General features: G+C 48.9%; 1 protein-coding gene across 1 annotated transcript in view; it reads left to right on the forward strand.

Annotated features, from left to right (window-relative positions):
• The window catches only part of ZNF618 (zinc finger protein 618), a 120,451-nt gene that overhangs the window by 35,731 nt on the left and 62,015 nt on the right, over window positions 1-22,705 (forward strand). The window contains exon 3 of the mRNA XM_027769358.1: window positions 17,364-17,623. Within this exon, the coding sequence (XP_027625159.1) occupies window positions 17,364-17,623 (260 nt within the window). The remainder of the gene's footprint in view (window positions 1-17,363; window positions 17,624-22,705) is intronic.

The raw sequence follows: 22,705 nt of genomic DNA on the forward strand, positions 1-22,705 counted from the left end.
ACTGCGGCCAGCCATGCGACAGTCCAGCAACAGAACCGCTATGCCATCTGCTGGCCCTTATAGGGCCAGTCTAATGGGAGTGGAGCAGGTTGTCAGACCCCAACTTACAGTGGTTTGGTTTAGGATCTTTTGACGTTACGATGGTGCAAAAGCAGTTCAAATTCAGTAGAAACTGTACTTCGAGTACCCCTACAACCATTCTGTCTCACTGTCAGTGCAGGGTTCAGTACATTTCACGCAAATATGCAACAATTAGTTGTGAAATAGGCTTTTTTTTTTTTTTTTGAGAGGTTTTCACTATAGGGTGCGTACGTTCGCCAGACAGAGAGAGACAGAGAGACAGAAAGCGAGAAATCACCCCCCGGGGGGATGGTCACGCCGCAATCCCTTCTCCTCCATTCTCCTCTCGGGATCTTGGGCACGCATGCACACGCGCCCGGCGTGAGTTTGAAGCCACCGGGTCCGGGACGCGAACCGCGGTCGACTATGTGGGAGTCCAGTGACATAGCCATTACGCTAACTGCTGGCTCCTGTGAAATAGGCCTTGTAGTAGATGATTTTACCCAACTGTAGGCTAATGTACATGTTTTGAGCGTGGTTAAGGTAGGCTGGGCTAAGCTAGGGTGTTCAGTAGATGAAGTGTATTAAATGTGTGTGTGTTTTCCCTTTTAGTGCCAGAGGGTGCAAATATTCGCTGACAGGGGATGGAGGAAGCACTCTCCTTTAAGGCATGGTCACACCATAGTCTCTTCTAGGATCCCCACATCCTGTTGGGATTTGGGCACACATGGGCATGTGCCAAGAATGGTTTTCAAGCTGCTGAGACCAGGATTCAAACCCTGGTTGGCCACGTGGGATTGAGCGCCCTTAACACCAGCAGTCAGGTTGCTTACCAAACAGATTTTTGCCTTACTATGTTTCCAACTTACAATGAACTTCCCATGCTGTTTACTGTAAGTAGTGAAACTTCTGTAACGTAGACAAAACTGCCGTCAAACCTCACTCACTCTGTGTGCTTGTCAGTCGGACCATGGTGGTGCAGGTGGTAGGGTGCCACTGTACCATACTAGAGCCACACAGGAAGGACCTGGGTTCAGTTCCCAGGTCAGCTTGAACATGCCAGAGGAACCCATGGGCATGACCATGATCTCAGCTGGTCAGAAGGCTGATGTGATGAGACCCTGATGAGGGTCCCTGTCTCTGTCTCTCATGAAATAAATAAACTTTAAAAAAAAAAAAAGATTGGAATCTTGTCAGATGGTAACAAGTGCTCTGGGTTGGGGGGGATCAGAGAAGGGCACAGGGAGAGCTGGAGAGGGTGTGGTCTCTAATGTGCGTGATCGGGAAAGATGTCACTGGGAAGGTGACTGTTGAACAAGGACCTAAGGAGATAAGGGACTGGGCTGAACAGTCATTTGGGGGAAGCAGATTCAGGCAGAGAGAACAACAGCAGGTGCAGATGTCCTGGGGCTGGAGTGTCCAGTGCTCTGAGCAACAGCAAGAACCCCGAGGAGGCCAGAGTGGCCGTACAAGCCCTTGGAGACCATTGCTGGGACTACCCTGGATAACACCAGGATCTGAGCAGACAAGTGACTCAGTATGATTTGGTTTGAAAAGGCTCATCCTGGCTGCCAGGAGGAGAATATAAGCAGCAGGGGCAGGATGTTACAAGAGACGTTGCCATGGGGTCAGGTCAGACAGGACCTTAGAAAGCAGGCTTAGAGGTGATTTTCTGAAGGGCTGTTTTTTTCAGGCCCGAGGACTCCAGTTCAGCAAAGAATTGTGTGACGCCTACATCTGAAGCTGCCCAGCTATTCCTGAGATGGCCCCAGAGTAGAGCAACCATCCCCTCATCTCCCCTTATTATTGGTGCCTCCTCGCACTCCCTGCCTGGTCTGTTGGTCTGTTGGGTATCTTCATCCCTCTCAATAGCCCTGCTAAGGGCTAAGCAGCTTAGCGCAGAGTTGAGTCCAGACTGCCTGGGTTCAAGGCCTGGCACCATCCACCGCCTGGCTGTGTTCCCTACTCTCCCTGCACTTCAATTTCCTCATCTGTGAAAAGGGAGTTGTATGAATACTTCCGTCACAGTGTTGTTCGTGAGGATTAAGTGTAGTAATAATGTGTATACCCTTTGCACGAGGCTAGCCTGTAGCAGGTGTTTGATAAGCATTTATTTTTATCACTCCACGCTGGATTCCAGTTCCTAGGAGGAGAGCAGGGAGGAGGGAGAAGGGTGGGACAGAGCTCAGGCTTGTTGAGGGCCCACCATGTTCCAGTTCCTGCCTCAGGTCTGCCTCATTGGATCTTCCCAGCTGCCCTCTGAGGTCTGACTGGTGTCCTTTGTCAGAGAGAATTGAAGGACAAACATGTCTGAGGTCCTCCCAATAGTGAAGTGACTTTGGACCTGAGTCTTAGACTTAAAGCCAAGGTTTGTCACTGGTGGGCCATTTAATCTGACCATATGTGTGCAGCTGTATAATTATTCTTTAAATAATGTCTTCTTGGTTAGCATTCTGGTTTTTTTTTCAATAGTAAAATAAAAGTAACCCTAAACTAATTTCATTTGCTCAAAATTTCACAGTAACTGGGGACCTCGTACTTATCAGCAAACTGAGGCATTGGCAGGAAGATTTGAAAACTGGGGATACTCACCCTGTCAGACTTTGGGTAGAGTGTGTCTCCCCAGATCATAAATGTATGTTGACTTGGTGTGTGGGAGGGGATTGCATACTTATTCCAAAGAGACCTGTTACTTTCCTGGTGGGCAGAATTCACTCTTTGCTTAATCAGTTACCGTTAAACCTAGACTCTACCCTGTAAGTAGGGCAGATTCTTGAAAATTCATATGCAGCCTCAGGATTGCCCTCCTGAGACAACACAACAACACAAACACTTTTTCAATAGTAAAATAAAAGTAACCCTAAACTAATTTCATTTGCTCAAAATTTCACAGTAACTGGGGACCTCGTACTTATCAGCAAACTGAGGCATTGGCAGGAAGATTTGAAAACTGGGGATACTCACCCTGTCAGACTTTGGGTAGAGTGTGTCTCCCCAGATCATAAATGTATGTTGACTTGGTGTGTGGGAGGGGATTGCATACTTATTCCAAAGAGACCTGTTACTTTCCTGGTGGGCAGAATTCACTCTTTGCTTAATCAGTTACCGTTAAACCTAGACTCTACCCTGTAAGTAGGGCAGATTCTTGAAAATTCATATGCAGCCTCAGGATTGCCCTCCTGAGACAACACAACAACACAAACACAACTCACGTACACCAGAACCTGAGTCATTTTTGCCAAAGGGCACTTGAGTGTGAGGTGGTCCAGCAGGGGGAATTGACTAGGGGATCTAGGGAGCCTCTGCTCTGCCCACCCACTCAGCAAGTGTCCCTCTGATGTTCCTTGAGCAAATTAGAAAACGGTCGTGGGGCTGAGGGGTGACATGGTGGCTGGGGCTCTGGACTCCTAATGGCTGACTATGGTTCGAGTCCCAGACCTGATGGCTTGAATGCTCACGTTCCCTTTCTCTCTCTGGTCAAACTAAAAATAATAATAAATAAAATTGAGTACTTCTTTTTTTTTAAAGCAATTTTTGCCTTAGGGCATGTGCACTCACTGGAGAGACGGAGACAGTGAAAAGGAAAGGGAGAAATCACCTACCGGGGGATGGCTACGCTGCAATCCCTCCTGGGATCTTGGGTATGCACACACATGCACCCAGAATGTGTTTCAAGCCACCGGGTCCAGGACTCATACCGCAGTCCGCCATGTAGGAGTCCAGTGATGTAACTGCTATGCCATCTGCCAGCCCCTCGTGAAAAATCTTTTTTTTTAAAAAAAAAAAAAGAGCCTGTGGTTACTGGTTCAGAGTATTTGGAAGCCTTGGCTTTTCTTGATGGAGCACAGTGTGGAGACCGGTAACTGGGAAGGTGTGACCTGGTTGCTTCTTGAGGGCCTTAATGACAAGATGGCAGCTCAGGGAATTTTCATGACCTCTGCTGTGGGTCTAGCTCTGCTGATGGAAGAGAACATCCTCGCTTGCAGCCTGAGCTTGCTCTAGCCGATGGAGCAGCATAGTTAAGGATGTCAGTACATCCCACACCCACCTTGATCATTACTGCTGCCCATCCTGCAGTGAGCTGCTTCAGTGGGCCGGCCATCTCTCTTCACCCTGTCATGGGGAGGGACCATGCCCAGTGTGCCTTGGGTTTTCATAGGGGCTGACAATTACTCTTCCGCTTTCACTTACGAGTACTCCCTTGGGGGCATCTGGGGCATCTTTTTTCCAAGTTTAATCAAATTTCATTTTTTGTCTGGCAAGTGCTTAGTAGGGATGGGAGAAAAGAATTAACCTTTATCGAGTCCCTACTATGGATGCAGCCTCCTTCTGGGAGCTTTACAGAAGTCTGTCCTTTTTAATTTTTTTTTTCTTTATTTATCCATGAGGAAGATGGAGGGGGACGGGGACATAGATAAGCATCCTCAACGGGGCTCCCATGCCACAATCCACTCCCAATCTCCGCTGGCCTGGATTATGGGGGCACATGCCTGGAGTACTCCTAGAGGACCCTGGACCTGAACCCAGGACCTTTCCTGTGTGGATCCAGTCATGTTACTGCTGTGCCACCTCTTGCCTTCACCCCTTTTTTGCTTGATGTACATCTATCCTTTAATCTTTTTTTTTTTTTTTGGAGAGGTTTTTTTGCTGTAGGGCGCGTGTGCTCGCCAGACAGACAGAGAGAGACACAGAGACAGAAAGCGAGAAATCACCCCCCAGGGAGGATGGTCATGCCGCAATCCCTTCTCCTCCATTCTCCTCCCGGGATCTTGGGCACGCACGCACACGCGCCCGGAGTGAGTTTTAAACCACCGGGTCCGGGACGCGAACCGTGGTTGACTACGTGGGAGTTCAGCGACATAGCCATTACGCTAACTGCTGGTTTACAATCCTTTAATCTTTTTAAAATTTTTTGGTTATTTAAATTTTTTGCTATAGGGTGCATATGCTTGCTGGAGAAAGACAGAGAGGAGAGAGAAATCACTCCCCGGGGTGGGGGGTGGCCACACTGCAATCCCTTCTCCTCCATTCTCCTCTCGGGACTTTGGGCACACACACACATGCGCCTGGTGTGAGTTTCAAGCTGTTGGATCCGAGACTTGAACTACAGTTGACTACATGGGAATCCGGCAGTGTAACCATTATGCCATCTGCAGGCACCTGCCAAAGAAGTTCCTAGCTTTAACAGAAGGTCCCACCTGCTGTATTTCAAGGTGTGGGACTTGATGGGGCTGCTCAAGACGCTCACTTTTCCCTATTTTAGGTTTCAGTTACCTAGGGATTCTAAATATTTAAATCTCAGTGCTGCCTTTCTGAGCCGCAGTATCTCCCAGTGTTGTGGCTGACTGGTACCATACACTGAGGAAAAATTAAGTGCCTAAGAATGATCTCACGCTAATGATATATTTATGCATTGTAGGTTATTTTGAATTTCTAGACTGTTAAGAGTTGTTTAATAGGTTAATGGTTTTAATCAGTCTAATCGTTTAATAGGTTAATAGTTTTACTCGATTAATCTACTCTTTTCTCCTTGACTATTTATAAAAATATATCAGTGATACATGACAGAAATGGATGTGTAGAGAATTTTGAGGGTTATTAAAGAACAAGTGATGGGGTGCGGATCTAAAGTTTTGCCGAATAGTAAGGACAGACACAGGCCTCTTTCCCAGCGCTCAGAGACACTGTGGTTTTACTCCAGGCCCTTCCAGGCTGCTGGTGAAGCCATGACCTTCCCCCCTTCCCTCCCCATATGATTTCTGTCCTTGTCGCTAAACAGGAGACTCACTATCCAAAGGATAAGTATGAGTGTGGCAGCAGTTTGAGACCATATCAAGGACAGGGTGACAGTGAGCTCAAAGCTCATGCGTCTTTCTTGTGGAAGAGATGGAAGCCTTCCTTCTTTCATTTCATTTCTCTGTTAGTCTGCCAAGCACCTGGCACATGCCCAGTTCTGTTTGGATACTAAAGAGATAGCAGGAGCTGAGGACTCTTGGTACTTCTGGTGTTTAGTCATTTATTTGTTCATTCATTCAACAGGTGTTTTTATTATTTTTCTATTTTTTTCTTAAGTTTTCTTTCTTTCTTTCATGAGAATGAGAGACAGAGAGTGCAGGAAAGACAAGCAGTCTTTAACATGGTCTCATGCAGCATCCCTCCCCGCAGCCTTCTTAGCCAGCCAGGCTCATGTGCACATGCGGCCTGTATGTATGTACTGGGTGACCAGGAAACCAAACCTGGGAGCTTCCAGATGGTTCTGGCATTGCTTGAGCAGTGTGTTACTGCTGCGCCACCAGGCAATCGCATTTTCTCTTCTTTTGAGAAAACAGAAATCATCCAGATGGCTGACAGCCCGGGCTCAGAGTCAGGCAGACCTGGTAGAATCTTGCTTCTGTCTCTAAAAAGCTGAGACCATGAAAAAGTCGCTGTGTTCCTCTGATCTGGTGTTTGTATATGTGAAACAAAAACTGCCTACTGCATATGGCATTGTACAGAACACTGGGGCGGAGTCTGTATGCCAGGAAGTGCCACACCTGCCACTGGTTGCGTCTTCCATGCCTATGTCATCTAAGCCGTTGTCACTGTCACCACCAGCATCACCTCCACGCATGAGCTGGTGCATTTACATCTGGCCATTTTCTGTTTATATCCTTGGCACTCCTTAGCCTCCACCTGCTAGAGGCCAGGCACAGGGATTCCAAAGGCAATATAGGTAGAACCCTGCCTCTGGAGGTCTCAGGAGTGACATGGAATTACTCAGAGGGCAGCTGTGGAGTTTGGAGCAGAAGCACATTAGAAGCAGAGAGCAGCGATGCCAGAACCACTGATGTGAGACTTCAGGCTTCTGGACTATTGTTGGTGAAGGCAGCCCACCCTGTCCCTTGTGGCCTGAGTCTGTGCTAATTGACATTTGTCATGGTGACCCCACATCCTCAAGAGAGAATATCTGAGTACTATGAGGCTACTTTTTTGGCATTTCAGAAAGGAGGAAAAATCAATTGCATTTTAGGAACTTTTCATTGGGAAAGATAAAGATAAAACTTTGACACTCAAGAAGTAAGTGTCATTTAACTCCGAAAACTGGCTTTTGTGAGACATCGCTGGCCCGCGTTAGTACTGAGGGCCAGACGAGTGAGACGTTACTCTATTTAGTTCCTATAATTAAGAGACAGCAAAGCCAGTGACAGGGTTTCGGTGATGATGGGCACCCCTAGGATATGCGGGCCTTGGTGAGCCACATGCCCGCCACTGCTCCAGGTGTGGTGAATTGAGGAGTTGGTCTCATGCTCTTGTAGCTCACATTCTTGTGGGGGAAACAGACGGTAGATTGGACAGAGAGGTAAAAGGAGATGTTGGTGAGGTTAACACTGAGGAACCAGAGATGGGTTTTGAACCCAGGAGTGATGGGACCTGACTTGTGTTAACAGGCTCCCTCTGGCTGCCATGTTGAACGTAGATATCAGGGCAATGGCAAGGGCAGGAAATGATCCCAAGATGGGAGGAAGGAGGTGGCTTAATGGGAGTGGTGGCCGTGGGGTGGGGAGGAGTGGCAGGTTCTGGACATACTTTGAAAGTGAAATTGACAGGATTTGCTGGTACATTCATTGGTGGGGAGTAAGAGAAGAAGAACACTTGCACTCAGTTAATTGGTGAGCGGGCAAGTGGGAAGAGCTCAAGGACTTGGTCAGTGACCAGCCTCTGGAGCAGGGTAAGCGTAGCCTCTGAGGTCATGCCTGGATGTGCATTCATCCATATAACAGTCCACATACCAAAGCACTCAAGGAGAGCACATCTCAGCTCAGCTCAAGACCAGCTAACCCTCATTCCTAAGGAGTGGAGACTTTTTTTTTTTTCTTTTTGAGAGAGATTTGTGCTATAGGGTGTGTGTACTTGCTGGAGAGACAAGAGAGAGACAGAAAGCAAGAGATATCACTCCCCCACTCCCACCCCTGAGAGGATGGCCATGCCACAATCTCTTCTCCTCTATCTCTTGGGATTTTGGGCACACATGCATGTGTGCCTGGCGTGAGTTTTAAGCTGCCAGGGTTGGGACTCAAATCGCAGTCAACTACATGAGAGTCTAGTGACATAACCATTACACCATCTGCTGGCCCAAGACTGGAGTCTTTTAATGAAGTTTTATTCCACAGGGAATTAACCAAGTCATTATTTGCATTCTGTGATTAGAGTGTGTGTGTATACAATATATATATGCATACATATATATATACATATATGTGTGTGTGTATATATATATATATATATTGCATTTCAATAAATTTATTGAAAGGTATATCTCTTAGCACCAAAACATAATGATAGTTGGTTAGGTTATCACTACCAACTCAAAATTAACACTGTGTATTCACAATATTGAAATGTATCAACCTTTTGGGAAAACTAAAACGTTCTCCCTAAAGCAAGGTTTACAAAAGTTAAGATATATTGTGGTTCTTTGGTTTCTTTTTCAGTGCTTGCTTTGTCAACAGCCAGTCAAAATTGGTTAGAGCCATTCTGGATGGTAGAGTATTTTGTCCTTAATGTCGTTACTGGGGGGTGAAGCAACTGAGTAAGCGATACCCTTCGGAGGAGGTGCAGAGGTCCGCAGCTGCTCCCAGCTGTGTGAGGACAAAGACACACCTAGCCACAGAAGTCTCGCCTCTGTAAGGGCTTTGAATATCTCAGATTCAGCTCACTCATGCAGGTGGAAAAGCTGAGTCACAGGGAGGGCGTCCCCGGGAATCAGCAGCAGAAACAGGTCTGAAATCTAGGGTCCTGAGAACTTCTATTGACTGTGTCTTGGTAGGACTTCAGGTGTCAGTATTTTTGGTGGAAGGATGTAGAAATTGTGCTCCAAAACAAAGTTATTGGCCTCAAGTCTCACCCGGGACACTCCCTCCACCGTGGTTGCGTGTGTTCAGGCGCAAATCCACTGTGTTAATCCTTCTGCAGCTCTAGGAAGAATCTGTTCTTTGCCTCTTCCTGCTTTTGATGGCTGTCAGCAGCCCTTGACTTGTGGCCGCATCATTTCAGTCTTTACCTTTGCAGTCAGGCTGTCTCCTCCTCCTCTCTATATTGGTATGTGTCAGATCTCCCTTTCTCTTATAAGGACATTTGTCATCACATTTAGGGTTCACCTGGATAATCTGGGATGAGCTCAATCTCAAGAATCATAATTACATCTGCAAAGACCCTTTTTCCAAATAAGGTCATATCATAGAAATTCTGAGAATTAGGAGATGAGCCTGTCTTTTGGTGGGGTGGAGGGCAGGCACCATTTACCCCCCTATAGGGAGGAAGAAGCTCAAATATATGTATTTTATGCAAAGCCGTGCATGTGGAAGATAGAGAAAATAGGGGTCTTAGAGCCCTACCCAACACCACCCTCTCCATTCCAGCCTCATGGATGCTTGTGGGCCATTGCTGTGGAACCTCTAGACCTGTAAGGAACACACTTTGAGAACTGCTGCCTTAGAGAAAGACCCAGGCATTGACCAGCATATGGTGTAATGGTTACATTGCTGGACTCCTGCATAGTTGATGGTGGTTTGAGCCCTGGACCCGCTGGCTTGAAACTTATGCCGGGTGTGTATGCCTGCATGCCCAAAATCTGAGAGGAGAATGGAAGAGAAAAGATTGTGGTGTGGCCATCTCCCATGGGGGTGATTTCTTGCTTTCTGTCTCTCTGTTTCTCTGGTGAGCACATGCACCTTCAGACAAAAACATCTCAAAAAAAGAAAAGGAAAGGAAAGAAAAGAAAAAAAGAAAGGGCCAGGCACTTATAGAACTCCGTGGGCGGGTACCTACTCGGTCTGGCTTCTCTCGTGGCAGTAACCAGTGACCACAGATAGCATGCACTTACTGAAAAATAGCCTTTCAGTGCCTGACTTTGGATTTTATGTTGAAGTGTGACTCGGGTTAAATATAAAATTCATAGCATATCTTGAGCAACTATTTTGTAGTTATCTATATATAAATCTATTTTACAGCGACACAAATAGAATAGATTATGGAGTGTCAGCATGTAGATAGATTCCAAGTGCTTTTTCACTAATATACCTAATGATTCGTGCTGAGAATATCCAAGGGCTCCACTGTACATTTAAATGGATATAATTAAAATAATGAGCGCTATTTTAAAAAATGATATATGAAAAAAAAATTTTTTAAAGAAGTTAGTAGGAACTGCGCCACTAATTCAAAGTGATATAAGTACTTCTGCGATTCCATTGTTATTAAGACACCTAATTAAGTGCAGAGCATCCGAGAAAAGCAACATTTGGGCTTGTAAATCTGAAGCACCGAAGTCGGGGGAAGAGAAAGAAGTTGCCCATGTCCTTGGAGCCGTGAGGACTCGGGGGTGTCACACTTAAGGGAGCGGAGGGTGATGTGCTGTCGTGCCCGTGGGTGTGACTGAGAGGCTCACGTGGCTCCCATCCTCCGTGGGCTAAGTCAGGAGTCAGGCTGGTCAGATCTCCCTTTCTCTTATAAGGACATTTGTCATCACATTTAGGGTTCACCTGGATAATCTGGGATGAGCTCAATCTCAAGAATCATAATTACATCTGCAAAGACCCTTTTTCCAAATAAGGTCATATCATAGAAATTCTGAGAATTAGGAGATGAGCCTGTCTTTTGGTGGGGTGGAGGGCAGGCACCATTTACCCCCCTATAGGGAGGAAGAAGCTCAAATATATGTATTTTATGCAAAGCCGTGCATGTGGAAGATAGAGAAAATAGGGGTCTTAGAGCCCTACCCAACACCACCCTCTCCATTCCAGCCTCATGGATGCTTGTGGGCCATTGCTGTGGAACCTCTAGACCTGTAAGGAACACACTTTGAGAACTGCTGCCTTAGAGAAAGACCCAGGCATTGACCAGCATATGGTGTAATGGTTACATTGCTGGACTCCTGCATAGTTGATGGTGGTTTGAGCCCTGGACCCGCTGGCTTGAAACTTATGCCGGGTGTGTATGCCTGCATGCCCAAAATCTGAGAGGAGAATGGAAGAGAAAAGATTGTGGTGTGGCCATCTCCCATGGGGGTGATTTCTTGCTTTCTGTCTCTCTGTTTCTCTGGTGAGCACATGCACCTTCAGACAAAAACATCTCAAAAAAAGAAAAGGAAAGGAAAGAAAAGAAAAAAAGAAAGGGCCAGGCACTTATAGAACTCCGTGGGCGGGTACCTACTCGGTCTGGCTTCTCTCGTGGCAGTAACCAGTGACCACAGATAGCGTGCACTTACTGAAAAATAGCCTTTCAGTGCCTGACTTTGGATTTTATGTTGAAGTGTGACTCGGGTTAAATATAAAATTCATAGCATATCTTGAGCAACTATTTTGTAGTTATCTATATATAAATCTATTTTACAGCGACACAAATAGAATAGATTATGGAGTGTCAGCATGTAGATAGATTCCAAGTGCTTTTTCACTAATATACCTAATGATTCGTGCTGAGAATATCCAAGGGCTCCACTGTACATTTAAATGGATATAATTAAAATAATGAGCGCTATTTTAAAAAATGATATATGAAAAAAAAAATTTTTAAAGAAGTTAGTAGGAACTGCGCCACTAATTCAAAGTGATATAAGTACTTCTGCGATTCCATTGTTATTAAGACACCTAATTAAGTGCAGAGCATCCGAGAAAAGCAACATTTGGGCTTGTAAATCTGAAGCACCGAAGTCGGGGGAAGAGAAAGAAGTTGCCCATGTCCTTGGAGCCGTGAGGACTCGGGGGTGTCACACTTAAGGGAGCGGAGGGTGATGTGCTGTCGTGCCCGTGGGTGTGACTGAGAGGCTCACGTGGCTCCCATCCTCCGTGGGCTAAGTCAGGAGTCAGGCTGGCCGCACAGCTGCAGCTGTGTTTGCCCCCTCTGGTTTATTTGAGGTGGAGGGTGTGGGTACAGGAACTAAGATTCTGCCTTTCCGTGGGAGGAAGCCATTGCCCTGCACCCTAGCTCCAAGCCCCAGGTGTTGGGGACACTTCAGGGCTGGTAGTTCAGTGGCAGTGACAAAGGATGGGGAGTCAGAAACTGGGGGTTCGAATCACAGCTTTTCCCATGCCCTATGCCTTAGAGGAGGCCTTTCTCAGGTGCATTTATGCCCAGGTCTGTTGCAAACAGGGGACCGTCCATTCTGCAAACCTACCTCGAGGATCCACTCTGCCTTCCAGAGGCCCTCGGGAGTCCTAAAAGGCTCAAGGTCCAGTGCTTGCTTGCCAGGAGGCAGGTATTCAGTCGATCCTGCAGCAAACACAGGATGCATAGTGCATCTGCTTACCATGTGCCTGCTGGCTGGTCTCAGGGTGTGTGCAGTTCAGGGGGTCAGTAAACAGCCAAGGTATTTTCAGAGAGCAGCCAGGACTTCAAAGGAAGGCAAGGAGTTAGAAGTGAGACTGGGAGGTCCGAAAGGTGACAAGTGAGTAGAGATGGATTAGTTAGGACACGCTGGAAGGATGGCTCTAAGAGAACCATGCCAAGAAAGCTGGCATTCGTGAGGGGTCTAACTCTGACTCCAACCAGCTGAGAAGGCTTCCCAGAGGTGAGGCTGTCCTCGTAAACCCATGTCATCAGGATGGCAGAGGCCATCTATGGAGATCCTCTCCTTGCCAGCTCCCTGATTGGTTGCCTTACAGGCATTGCCTCCTACCCCTCCAGCTGGCAAAGGTCGTGGTCATCCTTTACCTGACAAACCAATGGAGGCTCAGAGAGGGGAGTCTTGCCCATGTTCATAGGATATAAAGGTGTGCAGGTGAGAGCCATACCCAATCTGTCTCTTCCAATAGACCCTCTCCCCTGCCACTGGGATGTCTTGTGCTAGTGAGGACCTGGAGAGCCAGCGGGGCCTCAGTTTGTTCAGACAGGGCGGTCAAGTGCTCTTAAGGTATCAGGCTGGGATGGGGAGATCGTAGGCGGAGGGCATTGTATCTCCTCTCCTCCTGTCTGCACCCAGCGAACCTCAAGGTGGGCAGGACTGGCTGTTCATTCTTGGCCAGGAATAGGAACTTGAGCACCTTCTTGCTCCACCAAATGGAATGATGGCCACCATGGTTTATTACTGGTTTCCAGTGGCACAGTAGTCTCTGAGCTATGAGTAGCTCCAAAGTCCTCACTCCCACATAGTCCTGGATCCTATTACCAAACAGTGATGAAGCGAGGGTTTGAACCTCCATTGGTATAATTCCACAGGCCATGCACCTAAGTCTGGGCCATGTGTTTTAGTCTCCTCTTTTCTTTTTTTTCCTTGTGGGGGGAGGGCGGGTCACTAATAACAATACCACAAACTGGGTAATTTATAAGATTAGAAGGCCAACTTAGCTCATGGTTTTAGAGCTCCAGTGTCAAGAGTCTACATCTGATGAGGATGAGGATCTGCTGGTTGATGGAGTCTCTCTACAGGGTCCCAAGGTAGCATAGAGCATCACATGGCAAGACAGAGCAAATGTGTGTGTGTGCTGATCTTTTGCCCTCCTTATAAATTCACCAGTATTCCATTACGGGGGCCCCCACTTTGATGATTTTGGAGCCATTCACCTTCCAAAGGCATTATTTCTAATCCTATAGTTGGATTATATTTCCACCCTCTTAATACCATCGCAACCAAATTTTGGCACATGTATTTGGGAGGGACATATCAAACCATACCGAGCACATAAGACCCTTTCCTTTCGTCCACATAGGTAGGATAGTAGAGGCCCAGCTGCAGTGGCAGGTGCTGGTTGAGGTGGCTGCTCGGCAGAGTGAGGCCATGTGGGAGGCTTGTTTCCTAGCCCACCCTAAAAGCAAGGCATGGTAGCGCACACCTTTACTCCCAACCACTTGGGAGGCTGAGGCAGGAGGATTGTGATATAGCAAGTCCTAGTCTAAAAAAATCTATGGCAGTTACCAGTAGAACATCTTGGGTAGCCACTGTTCTAGGCCATGACCTTGTGGTCCCTCCCATCACAGTGCCATGGCGGAGGTACTGTGCTGATCCCCCTCATACAAATGTGAAGGCTAAGGCTGACATGGGGGAAGTCGCTTATGTAGGATCCCACAGATTGCAAGTGGCAGGTCCAGATTTCACTCTGGGATGACCCAGCTTCCATTTCACCTCATGACATCTCATTCTCCCCAGAGGGCAGCCAGCCTCTGCCTTCTGCTCCTAGGCCATCCTCTTCTGTTGCGGGCTGGCTGGCAGGAGTTTGTTCCTTCTCGAAAGCTGTAGTTGCCCCCTTGGGACTGCTGACCTGCCACCATGGCTATCTCTTAGAGTCTCATAGAACTCTGCCCTGTGACAGCCCAGCAGCCCCGGGGCCCACTCTCCCCTCCTTGTGAGCATGTTTAGAGTGGGGAGGGCTCCAGCTCAAGACACATCATCCCTGTGGAGGCGGCAGCACCCAGCGAAGCCAGGATGCCCTCCCACCTTCCTGCTCACCCACGAGCACCTTAGTGTGGACTCTGTTCTGGATGCAGAAAGTCAAGAGTGGATGATAGGGGGAGGGCTTCCCCTGCAAGTTCCTTTCCCAGTCCAGGGGTCTCCCAGTGGAGAGCCAGAGCGCCTGCGGCAAGCCCTGGTCCCACCTTTTACCACCGTGTGACTTCAAACATGGCATTTCACCTCTCAGGGCCTCAGTTTCCTGGACTGAAAAATGGAGATAAAACCAGGACTCCCCTACCAGGGTCGTGGCTGAAGATGAAAGGAGTTAGTATGTTAGAAAGCTTCGGGTACATAGGAAGCTCTATTTAAGTGCTTCCTAAATAAATAAAGGAAATGAATTCTGAGGCAATTGCGTCATCCAGTTTTATGTTCCTGCTTCGGAGAAGGGCAGAAGCCCAGACAGTGTCTGGCGGCCCCGACGTGACAGACACAGTGCGAGGAGCCATCTGTGGGCCTACTGGGTGCCGAAGATGCTCATCGAGTGCGTCCTTATGAAGAGCAGTGGTGGTGACCATGGCTTGGGAGTGGTTACAGCACAGCCACTGTACCAAGTACTTCCTGTTAGTTGAATGTGGTCTGAATAACAACCCTGTCGGCCCTATTTTGCAGATGGAAAAACTGAGCCTCTGAGGCTAAGTGGCTGGCCTAAGTGACACAGTAAGGAAGTAGCTGATGGGACAGCTCTTGACTCTCGCTGGCTTCCCCCAGCTTGCCATTTCACTCCTCTTCCATCATCTGAGTCCTGGCCTCCTATGTTAGTTGCTTATGCTGCTGTAACAGAACACCCTAGACTGGGTGCTTAATTAAATGACAGAAATTTCTTCTTCACAGCTCTGGAGGCTGGAGGTCTGAGATCACAGGGCCAGCATGGTTGAGTTCTGGTGAGGGCCTTCCTGTCTTACAGATGTCTGCCTATTCACTGTGACCTCACACAGAGGAGAGAAGGGTTCTCTCTCTCCTAATTTGCTCGAAAGAGCATGTGTTTTCAGGAGAGAAAGTGTAAAAGTACCCCTCATGGGTCCTGGTCACATTGCAATTCCTTCTCCATTTCTCTCTCCTTTTGGAATTTTGGGCATGCCCGGTGTGTTTTACAAGCTGCAGTGTTCAGGACTCAAACCACACAGTTGGTCAAGTGAAATCCAGCACCTTAACCACCACACTACTGTTTGGCCCCCTCTCTTCTTTTTTTTTTTTTTTTTAAGTTTGTGTATTTATTTATTTTAATTTTTTGACCAGAGCGGGACAGAATGAGCAAATGAGAGAGAGAGAGAGAGAGAGGAAGAGAGAGAGAGAGAAAAATAAGGCACCAGGTCCAGGACTTGAACTGTGGTCAGCCATATGGGAGTCCAGTGGCCTTAACCACCACGCCACCTGCCAGCCCCCTGGCCCCCTCTCTTCTTATGAGGCCACTAAGCCCATCATGAGGGCCCCCACCCATATGGCCTCAGTTAACCTCAGTCACTTTCAGAAACAGTCACATTAGGAGATAAGTCCTCAACATGAATTTTTAGGGGACATAGTTTGGCCTATAGCACCTCCCCATTGACCTTTCTCGGGTCCCTCCTCTTTAGCTGGGACCCTTCCCCTCTCTCCATTAGGTTTCCCAGCCTTTCTCCACCCTGGGAGAAAGCCACAACTGGGAAGGAGAGCAGATCTGGTGAAACCTGTACTCCCGTGATGTATGGAGCTGCTGAAGCCCAGAGAGGAGAAAGAAGGGTCTTGCCCAAGGCCCCACAGCAAGGCCACTGCATGTCCTCGATCGGGGCCTGCATCCCTGCCTCCCAGCGTAGGCACTTCTGCTGTGCTCCAGTTGGCATGCCAGTGGGCCCTGCCTGACTGCGGGTCTGGGCCTTGCAGTTCAGTCCAGGTGCTTCTCCAGAGCCGTGGAAGGGGGCTGGACATGGCTGAGGCAGCATCCCCAGACAGGGCCCAGAACATGACTCGGATTTCCCTGTGTGTGCACGTTCGGCTGCCCCACCTTGGAAACAGAAGTTGTGGTGGCAGGAAGTATGAGGGGGCCTTGAGGATAACCCAGAGAGTCATGCTGACAGGAGGTGATTCAGGAGTGACTGCCAGCGATCTGGCTTCCTGCCTTGGCCTGCCCTCAATTTTGTGCAAAATTTTGGCCTGGGTAAGTCACAACTCGGTCACAGGCCTCCGGGACTCACACGTGCCTGCCCGCCTCAGGTTCGACCTCAGTACCTTGAGGATGCTTTCAGATGTTGGAAAAGCCACCTGCCTGCCCGTGTGTCGGCTCCAGGACATCTAAATTGCACATGCCCTTTAGGAGTGTCATTTCCCTCACTGTAGAACAGGAGCAGGGACAGGCTTGGATGAGCTCACAAACCCTTCTGCCAACGAGCAAAGGGAACAGCACAAGATGCTTCGTGTACGTAGAATCGCTTAAACCCTTGCTGCTCCTAGTGGGCTTTGGGGATTAGCAGCCTGACTTGGAGCTTGTTGGAAATGCAGACCCTTGGGCCCCTCCCCAGAGTCGCTGAACCAGAGCCTGCATTTGATGAAGAGCCCCCGCATTTTGTGCTTGCGTGGACGTTTGAGAAAAACTTTCAACCAGCCAGGATGCCCTCCTAGGGCTCTCGTAGCTCGGGTGTGATAAGTACAGATACATACGTGGCAATGAAGTGACTGAGCACACCTGGGCCTCTTCAGGCCTTTGCTTTCCCACCTATACAATGGGTGGCGCTGGAGCTCTCCTTGCCAGTGGCTTTTGAACTGCTCCTTGGAAGTGGAGGAGCCTCAGGGACGTCCTCGGGGGCCCTGCCGTCCTCTGTTGGAAGACGTGCATGTGGGCTAGTGGGCTCCCGTGTGGTTTGCAGGGCAGCTATGGGGTCCACCTGAGCAGACTCTTCTTTTCCAGGGAGCGCTTGAAGCGCAGCCAGAAGAGCACCAAGGTGGAGGGCCCAGAGCCTGTGCCGGCCGAGGCCTCGCTGAGTGCCGAGCAGGGAACGATGACGGAGGTGAAGGTGAAGACTGAGCTGCCCGATGACTACATCCAGGAGGTGATCTGGCAGGGCGAGGCCAAGGAGGAGAAGGCGGCGGTCGGCAAGGATGGCACTGGCGACGTGCCCGCCGAGATCTGTGTGGTGATCGGCGGTGTCCGCAACCAGCAGACGCTTGGTGAGCGCCCATCCACAATGGTTGGGGCAGGGACCAGGGTGGGAATGTGGGGCCAGTGTCCTGGGGAGAAGGGACCTTGAGTGTCTGCTCCTCCCTGGCCGAGAGAACCTTCGATGGCTCCCCTCTGCCCTCAGGGAAAGATCTAAGCTCCTTAGACTTGCCTTTGTACAAATTTAGTCTGGAGATTTCTTCTCTTGCTGTCTGCTGCAGCAAAACCCTATCCATCCATCAAGACCTTATTTAAGTCAAATGCCTGCAACCTTCTGTGGGCCCAGTGGATCCCTCATGCCTTGGGGCTCCCACACCCCTGCTGGGTCTAACACAGCCCCTATCTAAGGCTCAGGATCTTGAACGCCTATTTGCCTTTCTCTGACCTTGGCTTGACTAGGGACCCCTGGGGGCAGCTCCCAGTGCAGGTCCTGCCCATCAGGATCAGATCAGCAATGGACCAGACCTTTTCTAGCCTCTTCTGTCCTGCGCCAGGCTCAGAGGAGTTCTGTGGAAACTAGCTTCTTAGCGATGATTTCTGTCCCTCACCACCTGAGCACAAGTCAGGACTCCTGCATTAGGGCCAGGTTCACAGCCTCAGAGATCTACGAGGCCCAACAGACATTTTATTATTAGTAGTAGTAGTATTTATACATTCATTCGCTATATTCTTAAGCTTGTAGAGAGAATTTACCCGATATGAAATACACCTCAGACCAGTCCACTTGAGAATACTATACACATTATCAACAGGTAATAAACCATTTCTGTATCTCACAGATGTCTTACTTCTCTACTTTTCTTCCCTATTTTCTTTCCTACACTCTTCTCCTCTCCTACCCTCCTTCCACACTGTCTCCAGTGTCCATAACTCATTTCAGTTCTTTTATGTCCTCCAGTCTTTCAGTCTCTACCATAGAATGCAGGCAGTTGGTATATATTAGATGGAGACATACCGTGTCTCTCTTTCATAGCCTGGCTTGCTTCACTCAGCAATAAATCTTCCATATTTGTCCACATTCTATCAAGTGCTAGGGTCTTCTTGTTTTTTTATGGCTAAATAGTATTCCATGGAGTATATTATATGTGCCACACTTTTTCAATCCACTCATCTGTTTGTGGACATTTGGGTTGTCTTGAATAACCAACAGGCATGTTTACTTAGTGTGTAGAAAGGGACCAGAGGACAGGTGGTGGAGATGGTGTGCAGTGGAGAACTCACATTGTATGTGCAGAGTGTGGTGGCTCCTCGGTGCCACTCCAGTGGTTGCCAGGTAGGGAGATGGGCTCTGTGTCGCCAGATATCTAGAGATAGAATACCTGAAATGAGCATTCCAATGTGACATATTTTAGCTTTAGATGTTGGTAACTGATTCGGTGTTTGAACTCTGCCAAACAAAACTTATCTGTGGGTCAGAGCCATTTTAGGGGCTACCATTTGCAACCCCTGGTTTATGAAATCAGGTCCACGTTCCACAGCCCAACATAGATCTTGCCTAGGCTAGCTTTGGACTTCCATCCTCAAACATACCTTCCTCCATGTGCCCCGTGTGTGTATGTGTGTGTGTTTAATTGCTATATAATAATTGTACATATTGGTGGGATACAGTGTGATCTTTCAGTGCAAGAATAAAGTGCGGAGTAATTAGTGTCTTCGTCATCCCCACCATGTGTCATTATTGTGCATGGGAAACATTCCAAGTTCTCATTTTCAGTCGCTGAGATACACAGCAAGTCGTCAACTGTATTCAGCTCTATTTTCTTTTCTTCTTCTTTTTTTTTTTTGTTTTTTTTTTTTTTTTCTTTTTTTGGAGAGGTTTTTGCTATAGGGCGCATGCACTTGCCAGAAAGCCAGAGAGAGAGAGAGAGAGACAGAAAGCAAGAAATCACCCCCTGGGGGGGATGGCCATGCCACAATCCCTTCTCCTCCATCATTCTCCTCTCGGGATCTTGGGCATGCACGCACACACTCCCAGCGTGAGTTTAAGCCGCTGGGTCTGGCACTTGAACGGTGGTCGACTACATGGGAGTCCAGCAACATAGCCATTACGCTAACTGCTGGTCCCTTCAGCTCTATTTTCTAACATTAGACATTGCTTCTCTTAGCTAGCTGTGATTTTGTTTCCACTAACCAGCATTCCATGTCTTCTTAGGAGTGTCTCGGACTCCCTGGGTGCTGTTCTGTGCGTGGCATTCAGGGCCTCGTGAGCAGGTTCCTGGGGGCTATTTCATCATGTTTGGACCCAAGTCCTGCTGCCTTTTCTTCCAGCTGCTGGGAATTGGCTCCTACCCTTTTCCAGCTGGTCCTCTGCTGCTCGCAGCATCCCGAGCTCTGTCTGGTCATTGCATCTCAGTCGCAGCGATGCTTTTGTGCCTCCCTGTCCCATACTGCCTGCCCTTCTCTCCAGCTGCCAGGAGGCCTTGGAGCAAACAGGAGTGGCCATGTTGTTGCCCTGTGACAAGACATGGGGCACCCTGCTGGCTCTGGGATCAGGGTTTGGCACTGGGCTTCTCCATGGTCTGAGCTTCCAGGCCCTTTTCTTGCTTCTGATCTCCCCAGACATTTCATTCCAGGGCAGTCTGCTCTTCCTATACTTCACTCATGCTGTTCCCTCTCTAAGGTAATGCCTTTGCCCATTCCCGCAGGCCCAAATCCAGTCCATCCTTCAAGGCCAACTCCTCTCAGAAGTCTGCCTTGATCACTTCTGTTCAGAGAGATCTGTGTCTGCCTTGGTCCTCAATTGGGCCACTTTTCGTGGTCTCTTTAGATTAAAGGGGCCCTGTCTTTGCCTGTCTCTGTCTGTCACACGACTAGGAGCCCCTAGAGATTGGAGCTCTAGGACCTGCCTGATTTCTGGCTCCAAACTCCCTACTTCCATGCCACAGTACCCAGCCAGGTACGTAGTGGCTTCTGGGAAGTGATGCTGACCTTGGTGTTGTAGCTGGCAGGACAAGGCTAGGATATGCTCCAGTAACAAAGATCCTCCGAGTAACCAGAGGCCTTGTAGCTCCGAACCACAAAGGCTGATGTCTTATACTACGTGTCCATCATGGGTCCACAGGCAGCCCTGCTCTGCTCTGTACCCAGGCTAAAAGAAGCCAGCAGACAGGCTGCTCCCAGCCATGTGGTGAGAAAGCAAGCCCCAGTGGGACTCACACTGGCAAGTCCCTACTGCAGCCAGAAGCACTGGCCAGAACTAGGCACACAGCCCCACCCAAACTCAATCAGGCTAGGAAATACCATCTTCCCCTGTGACAGGAGGGTGAACCAGAATGTTTGGTGACCAGCAGGAGTGACATACCCAGTGCTGAATGGGAGAAGTTGTCTGCGGAGGCTGGTGCCTGGCCTCCTCCATCAGTAGTCACTCCTCGAGGTCTGTGCTAATCCCTAGTGGATTTGCTGGCTAATGGAAGAGAGGACACGCCCCTCGTCCCTTTGGTGAACCTGTGTCAAACTTGTTAGACCCAGTAGCTGTGCCTGTCACCAGGGCATGCCCAATGAGGGGTGGCTCAGTCTTGAGTCATGGTGGAGCCCCCTGATTTGATGGGGACAGACCTGAGCAGCCAGGTCAGGGAAATGTGGGACGTCTCTCCTAGCCAGCTACCTGCACGGTGAGTTGCCAGGACCCTCAGGCCTCAGACCAGCCGCCATGCTGGTTTCCTGTTCCGTAGCAGGGTCCTTGGCCTCGCCATGTCTCAGTGCCCTCATCTGACAGATGGAGCATGGTCCCCATCCTGGCCTCACAGGTGTGGGACCCCAAAGCCGCGGAAAAGGGAACAGTGCGTCATGAGGAGAGCGGACTCAGATCCTCAGCATGGGCATGAATCAGGCTGTACGGTTTCATAGGCATGGACCTTGGCAAGTGGCGTGCCCTCTCTGTGCCTCAGTACTCACTGTGGCTATTCCGTGGGGTTATCTGGGATGGAATATGATGACGTATGCCCGACACATGCTCAGTAAACACATGATTAGCTGGTATTAGCAATAGTACTAGGATTAATAGTAGAAGTACCTCTTCAAGGGGAAGGAATAGTTTCTGCATGTTTACGTTCTCGCTAAGGGACAAGCTGATGTGTTATAGAGGGAAAATGGGATGGGAAGAAAGTTGGCACTGGGTAAGGTGTCGAGGACATGGGTTCCGATGGAGCTTCCGTTTTGCCATCTGAGAACTAGATCGGGAAACCTGTCTGGTCCCAGTGCCCAGCCTGATACAGCCTCCCTGTAACCCAGGACTTTGGCTATGTTGTGAAACTTCTGAGTAACCTTCTCTGGGCATGTAGAAGCCCCCAAGACAAGTGCAGTGGAGTTGCCATTTTGGAGTCCATATCCAGGCAGGGCCAGAACATTCCCTGTTGGTTATGGTGGCTCATCTCACATCCAGAAAGGCAGGCCCTCCTGCCTGAGGGTGTGGTTTCTAGGGTCAAGCTCAGAGGAGGCTGGTTTGGCCCCCTCATCAGAAAAGAGAGGCATTTAAAAAAATCAGAGTAGAATTGAACTCATCTTATCTCAAGGTGGTAAGTATATTTTGTCTTGTGGGTCAGTCCAAGCAATTACTCCTGGCTGTTAGGAGCGTGAGGATTCTGATCAGCGGTGTGATTGATTATTGATGTCTGCCCAGGACAGAGAAGTGGGCAGCTGGCTACATACACTATTAATATGACACCCCACTGCCCTCACTTTATAGAGGAGCAGACGAAGGCCCGTGGAAAGAAGGAAAGCTACCAAGGGCCACACAGCAAGGTGGGGATGTTTTCTTCCATGTCCCAAATGGCCCATGCCACCTCGCAGCATCTCTTGCTGAAAGTAAAGCAAGGAAAGGAAGTGCTCTGAGAGTTGGCTGGAGCAGAATGCTGGTGAGAGCCCTGGCTTCAGTTGAGCCTGCAGCCTGTATCCTGTGCTCTGGGCCGCTCACAAGGAGCATTCACACATTTTCGAGGCACTTGCAGGGTGTCCCAGGTTCTGCAGATATACCCTGAGCTTTGACCGCCAGGGAATGGCCCCCTTGAGAATTTCATCACCCAGCCTCGCTCAGGGATCAGAGGCTGGTTCTGCACTGAATAGACTAACAGTTCTCTTCAGCCATGAGGGAGCTC

Source organism: Tupaia chinensis, unplaced genomic scaffold (genome assembly GCF_000334495.1).
Source record: "Tupaia chinensis unplaced genomic scaffold, TupChi_1.0 Scaffold000081_1, whole genome shotgun sequence".
NCBI classification, from domain to species: Eukaryota; Metazoa; Chordata; class Mammalia; order Scandentia; family Tupaiidae; genus Tupaia; species Tupaia belangeri.